The sequence below is a fragment of the Lipotes vexillifer genome, unplaced genomic scaffold, assembly GCF_000442215.2.
Source record: "Lipotes vexillifer unplaced genomic scaffold, Lipotes_vexillifer_v1.1 scaffold1378, whole genome shotgun sequence".
Classification (NCBI taxonomy): domain Eukaryota; kingdom Metazoa; phylum Chordata; class Mammalia; order Artiodactyla; family Lipotidae; genus Lipotes; species Lipotes vexillifer.
The window spans coordinates 2,469,852-2,489,425 of NW_006775104.1; the positions used below are offsets into that span (position 1 = coordinate 2,469,852).

The 19,574-nt window shown below is 37.0% G+C and overlaps 1 protein-coding gene across 1 annotated transcript in view; it reads left to right on the top strand.

The window, feature by feature from the left end:
• KPNA1 (karyopherin subunit alpha 1) overlaps window positions 1-19,574 on the top strand; it is a 75,699-nt gene that overhangs the window by 23,953 nt on the left and 32,172 nt on the right. Inside the window, exons 2-4 of the mRNA XM_007449704.1 lie at window positions 2,613-2,746; window positions 15,788-15,895; window positions 18,900-18,999. Coding sequence (XP_007449766.1) covers window positions 2,618-2,746; window positions 15,788-15,895; window positions 18,900-18,999 — 337 coding nt within the window. The 5' untranslated portion in view covers window positions 2,613-2,617. The remainder of the gene's footprint in view (window positions 1-2,612; window positions 2,747-15,787; window positions 15,896-18,899; window positions 19,000-19,574) is intronic.

A 19,574-nucleotide genomic window follows, 5' to 3' on the forward strand; every position in this document is an offset into this window, starting at 1 on the left:
AGAGGCCCGCGCACCACGATGAAGAGTGGTCCCCACTTGCCACAACTAGAGAAAGCCCTCACACAGAAACTAAGACCCAACACAGCAAAAATAAATAAATAAATTATTAAACTCCTGTCCCCAACATCATCTTAAAAAAACAAACAAAAAAAAACTATCTCTGGCAGATGACATGATCTTGTATGTAGAAAATCCTAAAGAATGCACTAATAAAATAGCATTAATAAACAAGTTCAGTTCAGCAAGGTTGCAGGATACAAAAATCAATGTATAAAAATCGATTGTATTTATATGGATTTGTCATGAACAATCCAAAAGTGAAATTAAGAAAATAATTCCATTTACAATAGCATTAAAAAATACTTAGGGGCTTCTCTGGTGGCGCAGTGGTTGAGAGTGCGCCTGCCAATGCTGGGGACATGGGTTCATGCCCCAGTCCGGAAAGATCCCACATGCCACGGAGCGGCTGGGCCCGTGAGCCATGGCCGCTGAGCCTGCGCATCCGGAGCCTGTGCTCCACAACGGGAGAGGCCACAACAGTGAGAGGCCCGCGTACTGCCAAAAAAAACCTTAGGAGTAAATTTAACAAAAGAAGTGTAGAACACTCTGAAAACTACAAAACATTGTTGAAAGAAATTAAAGATCTAAGTAAAAAAAAAAATTGCATTTATGGGTTGGATGATTTAACATTTAAGGTGGCAATACTCCCCAAATTGATCTACAGATTCAGTGCAGTTCATATTGGAATCCCAGCTGACCTCTTTTTAGGAATTGACAAACTGATTCTAAAATTCACATGGAATAGCAGTGTATCAAGGTGAGTCAAAACAATCTTGAAAAAGAATAAAATAGGACTCATACTTCCTGATTTTAAAACTTACTACAAAAAAGATGATTGTGTGGAATTGGCACAAGGATACACATATGGATCAAGGGAATAGAATCGAAAGTTGAGAAATAAAACTATAAATATGTGATAGACTGATTTTCAACAAGAGTGTCAAGACTGTACAATAGAGAAAGAATAGTTTTTTCAGTAGTGCTGGAACAACTGATAGCCACATGCAAAATAATGAAGTTGGACCTTTACCTCAAACCACATAGAAAAATTAACTCAAAATGGATGACAAACCTAGATGTAAGAGGTTGAACTCTTGAACTCTTAGAAGGAAACTGAGGGTTAAGAATCCCTAAGTATGGCACTAAAAGCATTGAGCAACAGAAAAAGAAATTGGTTAATTTGGATTCCATCAAAATTAAAAACTTTTGGTGCTTCAAAATTCATGAGAGGGTTTTTTTTTTTAATTAATTAATTTATTTTGGCTGCATTGGGTCTTCGTTGCTGCGCGTGGGCTCCCTCTAGCTGCGGCCAGTGGGGGCTACTCTTCATTGCGGTGCACGGCCTTCTCATTGCGGTGGCCTCCCCCGCCGCGGAGCGCGGGCTCCAGGCGCGCGGGCCCAGCAGTTGTGGCTCGCAGGCTCAGTAGCTGTGGCGCACAGGCCTACTTGCTCCGCGGCATGTGGGATCCTCCCGGACCAGGGCTCTAACCCGTGTCCCCTGCATTGGCAGGCGGACTCCCAACCACTGCGCCACCAGGGAAGCCCCATGAGAGGGTTTTAACAGTAGATTTGACCATCAAGAAAGTGAAAAGACAACCTATAAAATGGAAGAAAATATTAACAAATCATGTATCTGACAGGGACTTCTATCTAAAGAACTCTTAACAGCTCAATGGTAAAAAGACAACACAGTTTTAAAATGGGCAGAGAATCTGAATAGACATTTTTTATGGAGGATATGTAGTTGGCAAATAAATATGTTAAAAGACATCTATCCCACTAGAATGACTAGAATCAAAAGGTTGTGATACTTTGCTCTATACCTGAAACTAATACAGTATTGTAAATCAGCTGTATTTCAGTTTAAAAAAAGTTGTGATAGCAGGTGTTGGTGAGGATATGGAAAAATTGGCAACACTTGTATACTGCTGATAGGAATGTAAAATGGTGCAGCCACTTTGGAAAAATAGTCTGGCAGCTCCTGAAATGATTAAACAGAGTGTATAGGTATATACCCAAGAGAAATGAAAACATAAGTCTGCATAAAAACTTGTCGACAAGTGTTTATGGAAGCACTAGGCATAATAGCCCAAAAGTGGAAAGAACCCAAATGTCCATCATTTGATGAGTGGATAAATATAATGGAGTATCTCCATACAATGGGATGATATTATTCAGCCGAAAAAAGGAATAAAGTACTAATATATGCTGCAACATGGATGAACTTTGAAAATACTGTGCTTAGTTGAAGAAGCCAGGCACAGAAGATCACATGTATTCTATTCACATGAAGTATCCCGAATAGGAACGATAGCTTTTTGAGGTGGTGAAAATGTTTAAAACTTTACAGTGGTGTTGATTTGCACATAATTGTGAATATACTAAAAGACACTGAATTGTACACTTTAATAAAGCTGTTAAAGTAACCATTTGACATTCCTGTGGGGTGGGTCTGAGCATATATATGTTTAAAAGATTGAGCTATTGAAGTAACAGAGCTCTTTATAGTCAGCTGAGCTCATCTGTTCCCTCCCTCCCTCTTATTTTTGTAGAAGTCATGACTACCCCAGGAAGAGAGAACTTTCGCCTGAAAAGTTACAAAAATAAGTCCCTGAATCCTGATGAGATGCGCAGAAGGAGAGAGGAAGAAGGACTGCAGTTACGTAAGCAGAAAAGAGAAGAGCAAGTAAGTCCTTTACCCTTAATTAATTTCTCTTAAAGAACTTAATGTTTCTTTTTAATCCTGACAGCACTGTCCTGTATTTTAATTTTAACAATGTTTAATATATATGTTTGTGTGGTGTATATCCCCCTCCCAACTATAAAATCAACGTGTTTTAGGGGTAGGGGAGTGGAGGTAATGAAAAGCAGAATACAAGAATGAAGAAATCTCTCAGGTTCTCATGTTCCCAACTACTATTTAATATTTTGGGGCTTCCCTGGTGGCACAGTGGTTGAGAGTCCGCCTGCCTATGCAGGGGACACGGGTTCATGCCCCGGTCCAGGAAGATCCCACATGCTGCAGAGCGGCTGGGCCCGTGAGCCATGGCCACTGAGCCTGTGCATCCGGAGCCTGTGCTCTGCAACGGGAGAGGCCACAACAGTGAGAGGCCCGCGTACTGCAAAAAAAAAAAAAAAAAAAATTTGACCTATTTGTTTTATTTTTCTAGAGCTCCAACTTCTTTAAGATTTTATGTGTTTATTAATGAATTCTCAAGTGACCAACAGAACATTGCTTTTCATTCTCAATTTTAATTTGAAAGTTTATAAACATGTACAAAAATAAAGAATGGATAATGAACCTCATAAACCCACCCTTTGGGTTCAGTAATTATTAACAGTTTGCTGTACTTGCTTTGTGTCTTTCTATCTTTATGTTTCTTTATTAGGTAGTATTTTAAACAAAATTTCAAGGAATAAGTCTTTTCACCCCTGAATTTTGTATTATTCATAAGGACATTTAGGACAAGGATTTTTGATCATTTTTAACCTGAGAATGTCTACAGGGGAATCTGAGACTCACCTTCACTTTACCTTTCTCTAAAAACACTTAGGACAAATGGTCCATCCCTTTTGGCAAGAAAATTTAAAGGGAGAACACTTAGGTGACTCTTTTTGCTAGGGCTTGAGCTTGGAAGGACCATTTGACCCCCACACTATGAAAGCTCCATAAAAGGCAAGTGAATGAGTCAGAATCCTTCATACCTGAGAAATAAGGCAATTTGTTATAAACAGTTTACAGTTATAGTGAGTTATTCAACATACACTGTTCTTTGGGGTAACACTGCACTAGATAATCCAATTATTTGAAGTCCAGGAGTGCATTACAACCTCAGTGTTTTATTTGGGCTGTAGATGTTTGAATCACTTTATCATTATTACTATTGGTGGGAGGGCAATGAGTTTGTAATATTGTGATAGAGTTTATATTAAATGCAGCAAATTAAGTTATGAGTTCTTAACATTCTGCTTTACTGTCTTTGAAAGCAATCATTTATTCATAAAAGGATGAGTTTCTCTTGGTTTCTTGTTGCATCTTTATTCATCTCTGTGTCTTATTCGAAGTGGAACCTTTTCTTTGCATGAGCTTTTATTTAGCTTCTATTTTGGGGGTAAATTTCAGGTATTACAACAGCATTATTTTATATTTACATGTAAATGTGAATACATGTATGTACACACACAAGCACAAGTATAGGTCTGAATATAACCACTAGCTTATACATTATATTTGGCATAAAGCCATTTGAAGATGTAGTAATGACAGTCTGACATTAACAATGTTTATTTTATACTGTTTCTTCTTGGTGACAGGGAATTCATGTTATTAGACTTCATTGTAAAATGTATATAAACAAAAAGTAAGTTTTTCATATTCAGTTGCCTGAAGGCAGATGCTCTGTCAGGTCGCAAGTATGGCCCCACTTATCTGACTAAAAACATTTGTAGTTGAAGTACTGTCATCTTCATTGTATGAGTCTGAAACTGCTAGGGCTTTAATAGGTTTCTGTGATAAGTTTCTGGAATATTGCTCTATTTAAAATCTTAATTTTGTTGTTTCATATGTGCCATGTTATGTAAGGAGAACTGTAAAGCAAATCAGGCTTCTTAATATCACAGCAGTACTTGTTTCACACCTAATTTGTAAAATAGTAAACATCAGTAATATACAGATTCATTTAGGTACTGTTTATCTTTCCACAGTTGCTTAGTCATCTATCTGGAAAAGTCACGGGCTTAGGCCAGCTGTGCAGCTAGATTCGAGGGTAGTACAGGAATTGATGCTGCCGAGTACACAAAAGATAACTGCATCTTTTAGAGCTTTCCTTTCAGCAGACTAGCACTTAATATTTGTTATTTAGGCAGCACTGTATAAATGACCTTTATTTATTTGACACCAGCAGACCAAACTAAAATTTATTTTTTGGCAAAAATTTTACTAGTTGATGTCATTCTGATTGAGGCAGTTTTATAATTTTTTATGTATAAAAAGATGAAATTTGCATTTACTATTAAAATATTTTGAATTAAGCAGACTCTTGCTAACTCAATGTGTGTAGGTAACATAATGATGCTAAAAAATTTGTAAAAACCATAGTGATAAAGAATGGAGGCTTGATTGATGTTTTTAGTTACAAGAAATATTTTGTGAAGTAAGCAAGTTGATAAAACTTGTGGGCAGCCAACTTTTCCCACTGAATAACTTGTTTACAATTTCAGTCAACATGTAGTGTGTACATGGTATACAAATCATGATTATTTTGGCCGTTTTTGTCTTTTTTACAACCTATTTTTTTGAGACAACAAGGATGGACTTTGAAGGCATTATGTGGAGTGAGATAAGCCAGACAGAGAAAGACACATGCTTGTATGTGGAATCTAAAAACAAAAAACAATGATACCCAAGCTCATAGAAAAAGATTGGGGGAGGGAGAATTGGAGGAAGGTGGTCCAAAGGTACAAACTTCCAGTTATAAGATAAATAAGTATGAGGGAGGTAATGTACAACATGACTGTAGCTAACACTGGTGTATGATATATATAGGAAAGATGAATAATTTTTTTTCTTTCTTTCTATTGTATCTATATGAGAAGATGGATGTTAGCTGAACCTGTTGTGGTAGTCACTTCACAATATACGTAAATCACACCATCATGCTGTATACCTTGAACTTATATAGTGATGTATGTCAGTTATTTCTTAATAAAACTGGTCAAAGAAGCAGATGAAAACAAACCAACCTATTTTTCTCTGAATAATACATGTACATAGTTGAAAAAATTAAATAGTCCTAAAATACTTGAAACCAGACCAGCAGTGTTCTTGGTCTCATTCCCAAGTAAACCACTTTCAACCTCTCAGCTATTCAACGTGGTTTATACTGCTACATTTCTGAGTAATATGTGTATGTTATATGCCTTTATCAATTTAAAGTATTATCTATTGATGTTCTGTTATAGTAGGTGAGGATTTAAGCTCTTAAACCACTCTTTTCCCTTACCTGTGTATCTTCCTAGTGTAGAGTTACATTACAATATGTAAGAATTCACTGCTGAGCTGAATAGTATACTGTGGTTACATTTCTTTTCTTTTCTTTTCTTTTTTTTGTGGTACACGGGCCTCTCACTGTTGTGGCCTCTCCCTTTGCGGAGCACCGGCTCCGGACGCGCAGGCTCAACGGCCATGGCTCATGGGCCCAGCCGCTCCGCGGCATGTGGGATCTTCCTGGACCAGGGCATGAACCTGTGTCCCCTGCATCCGCAGGCGGACTCTCCACCACTGCGCCACCAGGGAAGCCCTACATTTCCTTTCTTAATACTTTGTTTTTTCCTGGGGTTAATTGTCTCATTTTTTAACTGCTTGGCTTTCTTCTAATTCCTGGCTGTCTTCTCTTTCCTACAGTTCTTTTAAATTACTTTTGTCTGATTTTCTACTTGGTTAAACTTCTCAGATAATTTCAGTTCTATTTCTTTACTCTAGAGACCTTCATCTTATATTTGTTGTGCTCTTGCTCCAGTCGGTATTGTTTATCCTGTGGGCTTGTTGCATAGCTGTAGTCTTAGGTAATTTCTTAACTTCTTTTCTTGTCATCTTTGTGATGTAAATAGTATTGTGTTTGATTTTAAATTCCATCATACCATATTAAGGACCCTGCCTGTGAATATAAATTTTGCATTACCAGTAGATGTAATTTTAGTGATTAGGTTTGATTTTTGAGTCATGTAAATGTTTTAAGTAATTGTAAAACAAAACTAAATCAACATGAGGGAGGCTATCCTTAAAAATAAAAGTAATTAAAGGACGCTTACTGTGTATCATGCTTGTTGTGGTTAAACTACATAGAAAGGAATTATTTAATAAACTTTAAAATATGGCAGTATGATTAATTATCTATATTGGGATATATCGTAAGGACAAAAAAGTATAAACAAATCTTTAACTGCTTTTTGTAATCATATAGGATTGATATTTATTCTGAAACTATATATTCTTATATATGAATAGAGCAAATAAGTATTTATGTATTTAATACTAGGAACCTGGATTTTTTTAGCTTAAAATATGGAAATGTAAAATCAAAGAAGTTATATAAATTTGAATTGGTAATATCACTAGGGATTCATTATATATAGTCCTAGCCACATCAGTCAGTCAAGAAAAAGAAATAAAAGGTATCCAGATTGGATGGGAAGAGGTAAAACTGTCATTATATGCAGATGATATATGATATACCCTATATAGAAAACCCTAAAAACTCCACACAAAAACTTTTAGAACTAATAAATGAATTCAGCAAGGTAGCAGAATACAGGATTAAAATACAGAAATCTGTTGGCATTTCATTGCACTAACAACGCAATATCAGAAAGAGAGAGTAAAAAAAAAATCTCTTTTAAAATAGTGTCCAAAAAAAAAAAAACCTAGGAATAAACCTGACCAAGGAGGTGAAAGACGTATACCTTGAGAACTATAAAACATTGACGAAGGAAATTGAAGATGATTCAATGAAATGGAAAGATATCCCATGCTCTTGGATTGGAAGAATTAGTATAGTTAAAATGGCCGTACTACCCAAAGCAATCTACAGACTTAATGAGATCCATATCAAATTACTCATGACATTTTTCACAGAACTAGAAATCTTAAAATTTATATGGAACCATAAAAGACCCAGAATTGCCAAAGCAATCCTGAGGAAAAAGAACAAAGCTGGAGGCATAACCCTCCCAGACTTTAGACAGTACTACAAAGCTAATCAGAGCAGTGTGGTATTGGCACAAAAACGGGCATGGATAAATAGAGAATAGAGAGCCCAGAAGTAAACCAACACACCTATGGTAAATTAATCTTCGACAAAGGAGGCAAGAATATACAATGGAGAAAAGAAATTCTGTTCAACAAGTGGTGTTGGGAAAGCTGGACAGCCTCATGTATTGATAAATCAGTGAAGTTAGAACAGTCCCCTCACACCATATACAAAAGTAAACTCACAATGGCTACATATAAGACATGATACCATAAAACTCCTAGAAGAGAACATAGACAAAACATTCTCTGATATAAATCATACCAAAGTTTTCTTAGGTCAGTCTCCCAAAGCAAAAGAAAGAAAAGCAGAAATAAATGGAACCTAATCAAACTTATAAGCTTTTGCATGGCAAAGGAAACCATAAACAACAAAAAAAGACAGCCTACATAATGGGAGAAAATATTTGCAAACAATGTGGCCAACAAGGGCTTAATTTCCAAAATATATAAACAGCTCATACAGCTCAACATCAAAAACAACCCCAAAAAACCCCAATCAAAAAATGGGCAGAAGACTTAAATAAACATTTCTCTGAAGAAGACATACAGATGGCCACATACGCATGCACACACACACACACACGCACACACACGCACACACGCACAATGGAATATTACTCAGCCATAAAAAGAATGAAATATTGCCATTTGTGGGAACATGGATGGACCTGTAGAAAATCATAGTTAAGTTGAGTAAATCAGACAGAAAAAAAAAGACAAATATATGATATCACTTATGTGAAATCTAAAATATAATCCAAATGAATCTATATACAAAAGAGAAATAGACTCAAACATAGAAAACAAACTTATGGTCACCAAAGGGGAAAGGGAGGTAGGGGAGGGATAAATTAGAAGTATCGGGTTCACAAACTACTATACATAAAATAGATAAGCAACAAGAATTTACTGTATAACACAAGGAACAACATTCAGTATCTTGTAATAACCTATAATGGAAAATGATCTATCTTTAAACCACTTCGCTATATACCTGAAAATAATACAATATTGTGAATCAGCTATACCTCAATTAAAAACAAAACAAAAAAACAGACATCAAGCATTCAATGACAGTAATCTCTAGAGATGGGAAACAAATGAGGTGAGCTCTACAACTTGCCTCAGCTTGCTGCCTGAGAGTTTCCAAGTTTCAACACAGGGAAGGGGAAAAGGCAGAGCCCATAGATTGCCTGAGTTGAGACAGAGCTGAGTCCTGGGACACCAAAACAAATGGAGTTCATAGGATGGAATACCAGAAAGGACAGACCTTTATACATAGAGAACTGAAGATCTTCAAAGGATTTCCTTGAATATTCAGCATGTACTGATCACATATGTTTGAGGAAACTACCCAAGGCTGGAGAAATACCCAAATGGATTAGAGGGAACAGTGCCTGGCACTTATATAGGGCTAAGAATAGTGCCTGTTCCCCTAGCCAGACTGGAATAATTCTTGGGGCATTAGGTATTCAAGAGAGTCTTGCCTCAGTAGTGGAGATTAGTTAGCCATAGACTTAGTACTGCTTCAGACCTACCTAGCAAATCATAAAAGCAAGATCCAAGAAGATCAAACTGTTTCCATATTACTTAGCTACATATCAGAACAATGCCCAAGAAAATTTATAGGAATGCAAAAATATCCAGTACCCAACTAAGTCAAATTGACAATGTCTGGCATCCAACAAAGATTACCAGGTGTACAAAGAAGTAGGAGAACATGATCATTAATCAGGAGAACAGTCAAATAACTGTATTATGTTCAAAACATTAAGTAGAGGCATAGAAGATAGAAAAATGACTCAAATTGAACTTCTAGAGAAAAACTACGATGTCAGAACAAAAATACACACATAGGATCAATGGTAAATTGGAAATTGCAGAAGAGAAGATTAATGAACTTCAAGGGATAAGACTAGAAACTATCCAAAATGAAAAAGAGAAGAATACACGCATGTGCACGCATGCACACGCACGCGCACACACGGAAAAGCAGACATCAGTGAGTGATGGGACAACTTATAAGAAACCTAATACATGGTTTGGGTCCCTGAAGGAGAGGAGAGAGGATGGAAGAGAAAAAAATGTTTGAAGAAATAATGGCTAAAAACTTTTCATAATTATTGAAAACTATAAACCCACTGATCCAAGAAACTCAGTGAATTCCAGCCCCAAAAGGCATGAAGAAAACTACACTATGGCATGGTATAGCCAAACTACTTATAACCAGTCATAAAGAGAAAGTCTTAAGAACATCCAGAGAAAACAATCGTGTTATATAAAGAAGAACAAAGATAAAGTTGACATCAGATTTCTCATTAATAGTGTATAATACAAGCCAGAAGACAGCAGCAAAACATCTTTAAATTACTCAAAGAAAGAGACTGTCAACTTTAAATTCTGTAGCTGGTAAAAATATTTTTCAAAAACTATGGTGAAACAAAGCTGTGTTCAGGCATACAAAAACTGAAAAAATTCATCACCACCAGATCTGTACTACAAGCAGTGTTGCAGGGTGTCCTTTAGACCAGGGGTCCCCAACCCCTGGGTTGCAGACCAATACTGGCCCGTGGCCTGTTAGGAACCAGGCCACACAGCAGGAGGTGAGCGGTGGGCGAGTGAGCGAGCGAGCGAAGCTTCATCTGCCACTCCCTACCGCTCCCTGTTGCTTGCATTACCACCTGAACCATCGTCCCCCCCTGCCCCAGTCCGTGGAAAAATAGTCTTCGGTCCCTGGTGCCAAAAAGGTTGGGGACCGCTGCTTTAGACAGAAGTTAAATAATGCCCTGAATTACTTTGAAGTAAATCCCAGACATCAAATTATTTCATTTATAAATGCTTCAGTATGTATCTCTGAAAGATAAAGGCTTACCAGAGTAGTACAGGCATACCTTGTTTTATTGCACTTTGCTTTATCATGCTTCACAGATATTGTGTGTGTGTATGTGTTTAATAAATTGAAAGTTTGTGGCAGCCCTGCATCAAGTGTGTTGGCATCATTTTTCTAATAGCAGTTGCTCAGTTCGTATCTCTATGTCACATTTTGGTAGTTTTCACGTTTCAAACTTTTTCATTATAATTGTATTTGTTATGGTGATCTGTAATCAGTGATGTTACTTTTTTTTGTTATTGAAAAAAGATTATGACTCGCTGAAGGCTCAAGTGATGGTGAACATTTTTTAGCAATAAAGCTTTGTTTTGTTTTGTTTTGTTTCGGCCGCACTACGCAGCATGCAGGATCTTTTAGTTCCCCTGACCAGGGACCGAACCTGTGCCCGTGCATTGGAAGCACAGAGTCTTAACCACTGGACCGCCAGGGAAGCCCCAGCAATAAAGTATTTTTAAATTAAGATATACATTGTATTTTTTAGGCATAATGTTTTTGGGCACTTCCTATAATATACTGCAGTATAGTGTAAACATAACTTTACATGCACTGGGAAACCAAAAAATTCGTGTGACTCACTTCATTGTGGTGGTCTGGAACTCAACCTGCGATATCTCCAAGTCATGCCTGTATTATCATACCTTAAAAAGTTAACAGTTCCTTAATATCAAGCCTCTAGTCAACACCCATCAGTTTTTCACCTCAAGCTTAGTAACCTTTGATGGTCATTGCCTAGATCCATTACTTTACCAGGAGTTGCAGTGATCATTTTATCATTCCTTCTGCTTTTATTAACTAGCAGGTCACTCTAAAGAGGAGCTTTTCCTCAACAAGTTTTTTGTTTTCCTGAATTACTAATCATATAGGAAAGAGAAATACTTGGTTCTCTCCCTTTGTTTTCAAAATAATGAGTTGGTTCCTTAGCATCCTCCAAGGGGAGCAATAAAGGGTGAGTGTGTATTAAGACATTATCAGGGGACTTCCCTGGTGGTCCAGTGGTTAAGATGCCACGCTTCCACTGTAGGGGACATGGGTTCAATCCCTGGTCAAGGAACTAAGATCCCGCATGACATGCCCTTGGTGCACCTAAAAATAAATAAATAATTTTAAAAATTATTAGAAACTCCTATAGTGTTTAACATAATAGAAGTATTTAAATTTATTTCAGCTATTACTCTTTTCTAACTAAAAAAAAAAATCTTTGTGGTATACAATATGTCATACTTTATTGACAGTGTCAATATGGCATTGATACATGTCAATGTAGTTGACATACAATAAAGTGCACAATTTGATGAGTTTGGACATGTGTATATATCTGTGAAACTATCACCATAATTAAGATAGTGAATATGTTTATCTCCCCAGACTTTTCTGGTACACCTTTATGGTACCTTTTCTCTACCCCTCTCATCCTATCTCCAAGCCACTTCTGATCTGTTTCTGTCACCACTCGTTAGTTTGCATAAATGAAATTATACAATGTGCATTCTTGTTTGTCCGGCTTCTTTTTTTTTTTAATCTTTATTTTGAATCTTTTTATAGAATTTATTTATTTATTTATTTTTGGCAGCGTTGGGTCTTTGTTGCTACACGCGGGCTTTCTCTAGTTGCGGTGAGCGGGGACTGCTCTTCATTGCCGTGTGCAGGCTTCTCACTGCGGTGGCTTCTCTTGTTGAGGAGCACAGGCTCTAGGCGCGCAGACTTCAGTAGTTGTGGCATGCAGGCTCAGTAGTTGTGGCTCGTGGGCTCTAGAGCGCAGGCTCAGTAGTTGTGGCGCATGGGCTTAGTTGCTCCACGGCATGTGGGATCTTCCTGGACCAGGGCTCGAACCCGTGTCCCCTGCATTGACGGGTGGATTCTTAACCACTGTGCCACCAGGGAAGTCCAATTTCACTACCTTTTAACGATTTCTGGTGTTTGTCATTCCTTTTTTTTTTTTCTTTTAAACTTTATTTTTTAGGCTGTGCCTTGCGGCCTTTGGGATCTTAGTTCCCCGACCAGGGATTGAACCCATGCCCTCAGCAGTGAAAACACAGAGTCCCAACCGCTGGACTGCCAGGGAATTCCTGGGTGTTTGTCATTCGTTTTTTAGATCTGTATTTCATCTGGTATCATTTTCCTTATGTCTGAATAACATCCTTTAACATTTCCTCACAGAGCTGATCTGTTGGTGATGAATTCTTTCAGCTTTTGCATTACTGAAAAAAGTATTTTACCTCCATTTTTAACAGTTTCTCTCCCCCCCCTTTTTTTTTTTTTTTGTGGTACGTGGGCCTCTCACTGTTGTGGCCTCTCCTGTTGCGGAGCACAGGCTCCAGACACACAGGCTCAGCGGCCATGGCTCATGGGCCCAGCTGCTCTGTGGCATGCGGGATCTTCCCGGACCAGGGCACGAACCCGTGTCCCCTGCATCAGCAGGCAAACTCTCAACCACTGCGCCACCAAGGAAGCCCCTCCCCTTTTTTTTTGGATTTCTTTTTTTTTATAATCGTACTATGGTTGATTTACAGTATTATATTAGTTTCAGGTGGACAACATAGTGATTCAATATTTTTATAGATTATACTCCATTTAAAGTTATTATAAAATGATGGCTATGTTTCCCTGTACTGTACAATATATCCTTGTTGCTTATTTATTTTATACCTACTATTGATAGTTTGTGTCTCTTAATCCCATACCCCTATCTCATCCCTCTCCCCTTCCATCTGCCTATTGATAAACACTAGTTTATTCTCTATATCTGTGAGTCTGTTTCTCCTTTGTTATCTACAGTTGTTTGTTTTATGTTTTGGATTTCACATATAAGTGATAACACAAAGTATCTGTTGTTGTCTTTTTCTGTCTGACTTATTTCACTAAGCATAGTACTCTCTAGGTCCATCTGCGTTGTTGCAAATGGCAGAATTTCATTCTTTTTTCGTTTTTTGAGGAACTTCTGTAGTGGCTATCCCAGCGGTCGCTTGTGATACTTTAACTGTGTTTGATCCACACTCTCTGGTTTGCATTGTTTCCAGCAGCAAGTCTGCTGTCAGTCTTATCTTTTGTTTCCCTGCATGCATGTAAGATGTCTTTTTTCCTTTGGCTGCTTTATCTTTTATCTTTTTATTCCTAATTTTAAACATTGATATAATGTCCTATCATGTTTTCTTCATATTTCTTCTTGGAGTTCTTTGAGATTTTGGATTTGTGGTTTGTATTTTTCACAGATTTGGAAAAGTTTTGACCATTAATTTTCCAAATATATTTCCCTACCTCCATCCTTGGGGCTCCAATTGCATGTGTGTAGTAGGCCACTTGTCCCACAGCTGACTTATGTTTTGTACATATTTTCTCAGCCTTTTTTCCATCCCTTTTATTTTGTGATGTCCTTAAATTCACTAATCTTTTCTTCTCCAATATCTAATCTGACCTTAATCACCTCCAGCATACAATTTGAAAAATTGTACTTTTTAATATCTAGGTGTTTGATTTGCCTTTTTTTTTTTTCATGTGTTCCTATCTCCTTCTCATGGTTACACTTTCTTCTACTTTTGAATACATGGAATATATTTATAACAACTATTTTAATTCCTTGTCCAGTTCTTCTATCTTTTCCGTTTATAGGTGATTTTGATTGATATGATTGCTTTTTCTTTTCCTCGTGGGTGGTCTTTTCTTACTTCTTTTGCATGCTTATTAGTTATTGATTGAATGCCGACCATTGTAAATTTTACCTCCTTTGTCAGAGTTTTTTGTATTCTTTTAATATGTGTAATTCTGAATTTATCATTGGATGTAGTTAATTACTTGAAACCAGTTTGCTTTTATGTTACATTGGGCTGGACCAGAACAGTCTTTAATCTGGGACTAATTTATCTCACTACTGAGTCAATACCCTTCTGAGTATTCTCCTTAGTGCCCCATATATTGGGAGGTCTTTTCAGTTAATAGCTAGGTGAAACATGAATGATTGCTTGACCTGTGTGACCTTCAAAATTGTTCTGCATGCTCCTTGAAGGCGGTTTCTTTTCCAGCTTTGGACCTTTTCATCACACACCTGTGCTTGTGAGTACTAAGCCAGTAAAGACTTAAGGGGAACCTTTCACAGATTTTTGGAGTTCTGTGTTGATTGCTTGTCTTCAGTACTCTGCCTTGTAGATTCTAGGTGTCTTGGCCTCATCAGTTCTGAATGCTGTCTCCTCACTTGAGGGGGCCTCTAGACCCTGTTTAGGTTCACCCTACCTGTGCTGCAGGCTAGAAACTCCATCCAGGCAATTGTAGGACTAACCTCGTTTCTTTTCTTCTGAAGGACCACTACCTCTGTTGTCTGTTGTCCGATGTCTGAAACCTATTATTTTAGGGATTTTGTCTGCTTTTTTTAGTCATATAGGGTGAGAGGATAAGTTATTATTACTCTGTCATGGCTTAATGAATAAGTGTACTGCCTAGGATGTAACGGAAGGCATCTTAGTGAGTTGCCATTAGCGAGAACTATTCTCCTTTGCCTGCACAAATTAATGGGTGCTTTAAAAGTAGTGTTCAAGCAGAGGTCATTTGTCATCATTGGTTGCTGGACAGGTTGGGAAGGTCAGGAAGCCTTGATCCACTGTCCTTTAGGGTTATGAGGGAGGTATTAAGTCATTCTAACAACATTTTTATCCTATTTCCCCTGATGTATTGCTAAGACTCTCCTATCATCTACTTCAATAGTGAAGAGGGAAATGACCAAGCATGCCCCAGCTCCTTTTTCAACCTTATGTGTTTTTTTTATATGTCATGTAGTGTCAGGCCTCTCTTAGTAAGTTTTACCTCATCAAGGGTTGTTGATAGTATGTTGTGATACTTAATTGCATTAGATTATAAGACTGGAGAATTCTGAAATAGTTCCTCATCAGGAAAGGTTGAAGGTGGCACAAACGTTAGAATTTTAAAAATGATTTTCAAAAAGCTCCATCCTTATTGCCTTTAAAAGTGGGGTGCCTAGTGTTTGGATGTTGAACTACCTGGTGTTAGAATTATTTTAGTAACAGACTTTTATTTTTCAGTTATTCAAGCGAAGAAATGTTGCTACAGCAGAAGAAGAAACAGAAGAAGAAGTTATGTCAGATGGAGGCTTCCATGAGGCTCAGATTAATAACATGGAGATGGCACCAGTAAGTGGGATAATGAAAGAACCTCTTTTTACTCTTTTTCTGATGAAGATATGAGGTTAGATCTTTTTTGGAGTTTAAAATAAAAAGGTTAGGGGAGTTCCCTGGTGGCCTAGTGATGAGGATTCTGGGCTTTCACTGCAGTGGCCCATGTTCAATCCCTGGCTGGGGAACTGAGAGCCTGCAAGTTGTGTGGTGCAGCCAAACAAAAAAAAGGTTAGATGGCTACAAAAAGTACTTGGCATTTCAGTTTTAAAAGGAAACTATATCTGTAAACTCGTGGTTCATAAAATGTTCATTATATTTTGAATAACATGCAGTTAAACAGAATTAACTTAATTATGAGATCAATTCATCTATTAAAACTTAAAAGGATAATTATAAAATTATTCCTTAAAAGTTGATAATAAGCAATACTTTAAAGGAAATCCCAATTTGTTACTCATTCCAGTACAAAACTGGACATATTCATATGATTTTAAAAATTGATTCCACATCACAACTATTGGAATTTTCTGTTGTAACCCATTTTGTAACTTTCTTGAGGTTGCATAAACAGATAAAAATTATGCTTTATTTATATGGATCACACCTGTCTAGATTTCCATTTTGATTTTGATTTTGATTTTGATTTCCATTTTGATTTTGATCAATTGTATATGTTTTAATAGATCATATATATACATGGTTTTCAAAAAAAGAAAAATCTTTTTCTGCTGCCTTAGTCACCCAATTTCTTTCCCCACTGGCAACCACTGTTAGTAGATTCTTATTATTCCTTTTGAGAAAAACCCCTCTCTTTTTTTGGGCAAATAGTAGCATATTCACAGTATTTTATAGATTTTTTTTCTCTTTTTTTACTTCATAGATATCCAGTTTTTATGGACCAGATTTCTTTTGGAATTAGAGCAGTTTAAATTGCTTTGGAATCTATGTAGAAGTTATTGCCAACACTATTATTTTGTGAACTCTTGTAGGCTCTTCAGGAAGTTGAAGAGTTCTCTCTCTCTCTTTTTTTTTAAGTGGACGTTAAATGATTATGAAGTATTTTGTGGACTGTATTACTCAGGGTTCTACAGAGGAAACAGAACCAATTTGGGGGTGGGGGGAGAGGAAAAGAGAGATAGATTGATCCACCAATTGTTTGATTTTAAGGAATTGGCTCATGCAGTTGTTGGAGCTGTTAAGTCTGAAATCCGTAGGGTAAGCCAGTAGGTTGGAAATTCAGGTAAGAGTTGATATTATAGGTTTTTGTGTTTTTTTTTTGCCACGCTGGGTCTTCGTTGTGGCACGCAGGTTCTTCTTCGCTGTAGTGTGCGGGCTTCTCTCGTTGTGGCATGCGGGCTTAGTTGCCCCACAGCATTTGGGATCTTAGTTCCCCGACCAGGGATTGAATCTGCGTTCCCTGCATTGGAAGGCGGATTCTTAACCATTGGACCACCAGGGAAGTCCTGATATTGTAGTTTTGAGGCTGATTTCCTTCTTCAAGAAACTTCAGTCTTTGCTCTTCAACTGATTGAATGAGGCCTACCCATATTTTGGAGGATAATGTGCTTTACTCAGGTGTACTGATTTAAATGTTAATCACACCTAAAAAGTACTTTCACAGTAACATCTAGATTGGTGTTTGTCCAAACAACTGGGTACCATAACCTAACCAAGTTGACACATAAAATTAACTGTCCCAGTGTATTCCTTGTCATTGTGGCATCCATACCCAACTCCTTAAACCATACTGAGTCTCAGATAAAGACAATGACAAGGTCATACCTCCTTGTAACATGACACAGTTATCCTGCATGCAGCTGAAAATGCACTAACCTTTTCCCCAGAAGGGGAAAAGTCCTTGGGTGATATTCACTTCTCTCTTGGATATCCTGTAACTTAAATACTCTGATGTGAAGTTAACAATATTTAAATACTATGAATGTAACATCTTATGTTATATGATAAGGGGATAAGAGAGGGAAGAAAACAAAGATATATGTGGAAACATAATCATAGCAAAATCATACAGGTACTTTTGTTTATTCAGGAATCAGACTTATAAGTTTCAAAGTAGTTACTTTTCTGACTTGTAAGAGCAGAATGCTTCGTTCTCCCCATGGGTTATTCTTAAGTGTTAGGTATTGCTTACCAACCATCTTGCATGTACAACTCAGTGCAGCTTTCTTCACAGTTTATCTTGTTGACTGCTACCCTTCATGAAATGATAAGAACTTTATTTCATTGTGACAAATGATCCTGAGAAGAAAGTTTAACCACTAATGCTGAGGATGGCTTGTAGTGGGAAATGGGAAAGCGCTAGTAAAGCAAGAAACTAGTGGGAAACTGAAAAGTTTTAATAAAGCAAGAAAATAGAAATTTTAAATAAATTTAAGAGTCAGCTGTTGAATTTGACAGTGGCTAGAATCTGTGATTTATATAAGACTACCCTATACTCATTCAGTAAATATTTCTTGAGCGTCTATAGTATGCCACCCATCAGGAATATAGTGGTAAGATAGGGTGTTTGGCTTTCATGGAGGTTACAGTATACTGAGGGAACCTAAGCAATAAACAGATAACTAAGAAGAATAACTGATAACTAAAAAGGGCTGGGCATAGGATTAAAATACGAGTGATGTGATCACAGAGATAGAGTAGCTGCTTTAGATTTGAAGGTCAGGAAAAGCCTTCTTTTATAATTTAACATTTAATCTGAATGACAAGGAACAGCCAGCCATGTGATGAGCAGGAGAGGAAGAATAATAAACGCCTTGTCTTAGTGTTTACTACTAACATTACTTTCTCACGGTTGTGAGCTTTTTAATGATAGACAAAGATTTTTGGCTTCATCACATTAATCATCTCATACATTTATATATGCAGACATTATCCTACCGTTGTGTAACTCTTGTAGATAAATATAATTAACTCAGTAACTTGGCCACAACTTGTACTATCTTTGTTTTCCTTTGAATTTAAGTTAAAATTTTATTATATTTGTTTTTTGTTTGTGATCCAGGGTGGTGTTATTACTTCTGATATGATTGAAATGATATTTTCCAATAGCCCAGAGCAGCAGCTTTCAGCAACACAGAAATTCAGAAAACTGCTTTCAAAAGGTGAGTTCTGAATATGTTAAGTATATTTTTCATTTATTTACAAAGTATTACTTTCCCATAATCTGTTTTTCACACTACAGATAACTTGCTTTGGAGTATCTCTATCAACAGAATAAAAGGACACATACAGACATAGGTATATTATGAGCCATGGCTAATTTTTGAATTTCCTTTTTTATTTGTGTGATCTTACCAGGACCAGAAGGCAGCATTATTTTCATTTCTGAGGTATCTTATAAAAGATCTTAAAGTGATAAGAAGAGTAGCAATATTTCATGTTAATTCAAATTGAGAAATTCCACTCTTTTTTAAGAAAAACTTAAAATATCACTTGAAAGAGTAGTGATTGTTGATTCTAATGTTAGCAGTTTATCGCTGAAATTTAAGTGTGGATTTATTGGTGGACAGGATAAGTACCTTTTTGGTGTGTGTGTGTGTGTGTATAATTAGGGTAGAATGGGATATGATACTTCTTGTTATCTGGGCAAGTGAAAACTCTGGAACTCTGAGCCATATTAAAATGTTAATAGTAAATCAGCATTAAAACAGTTGACCACCCCCTCCCCCCAATAGTA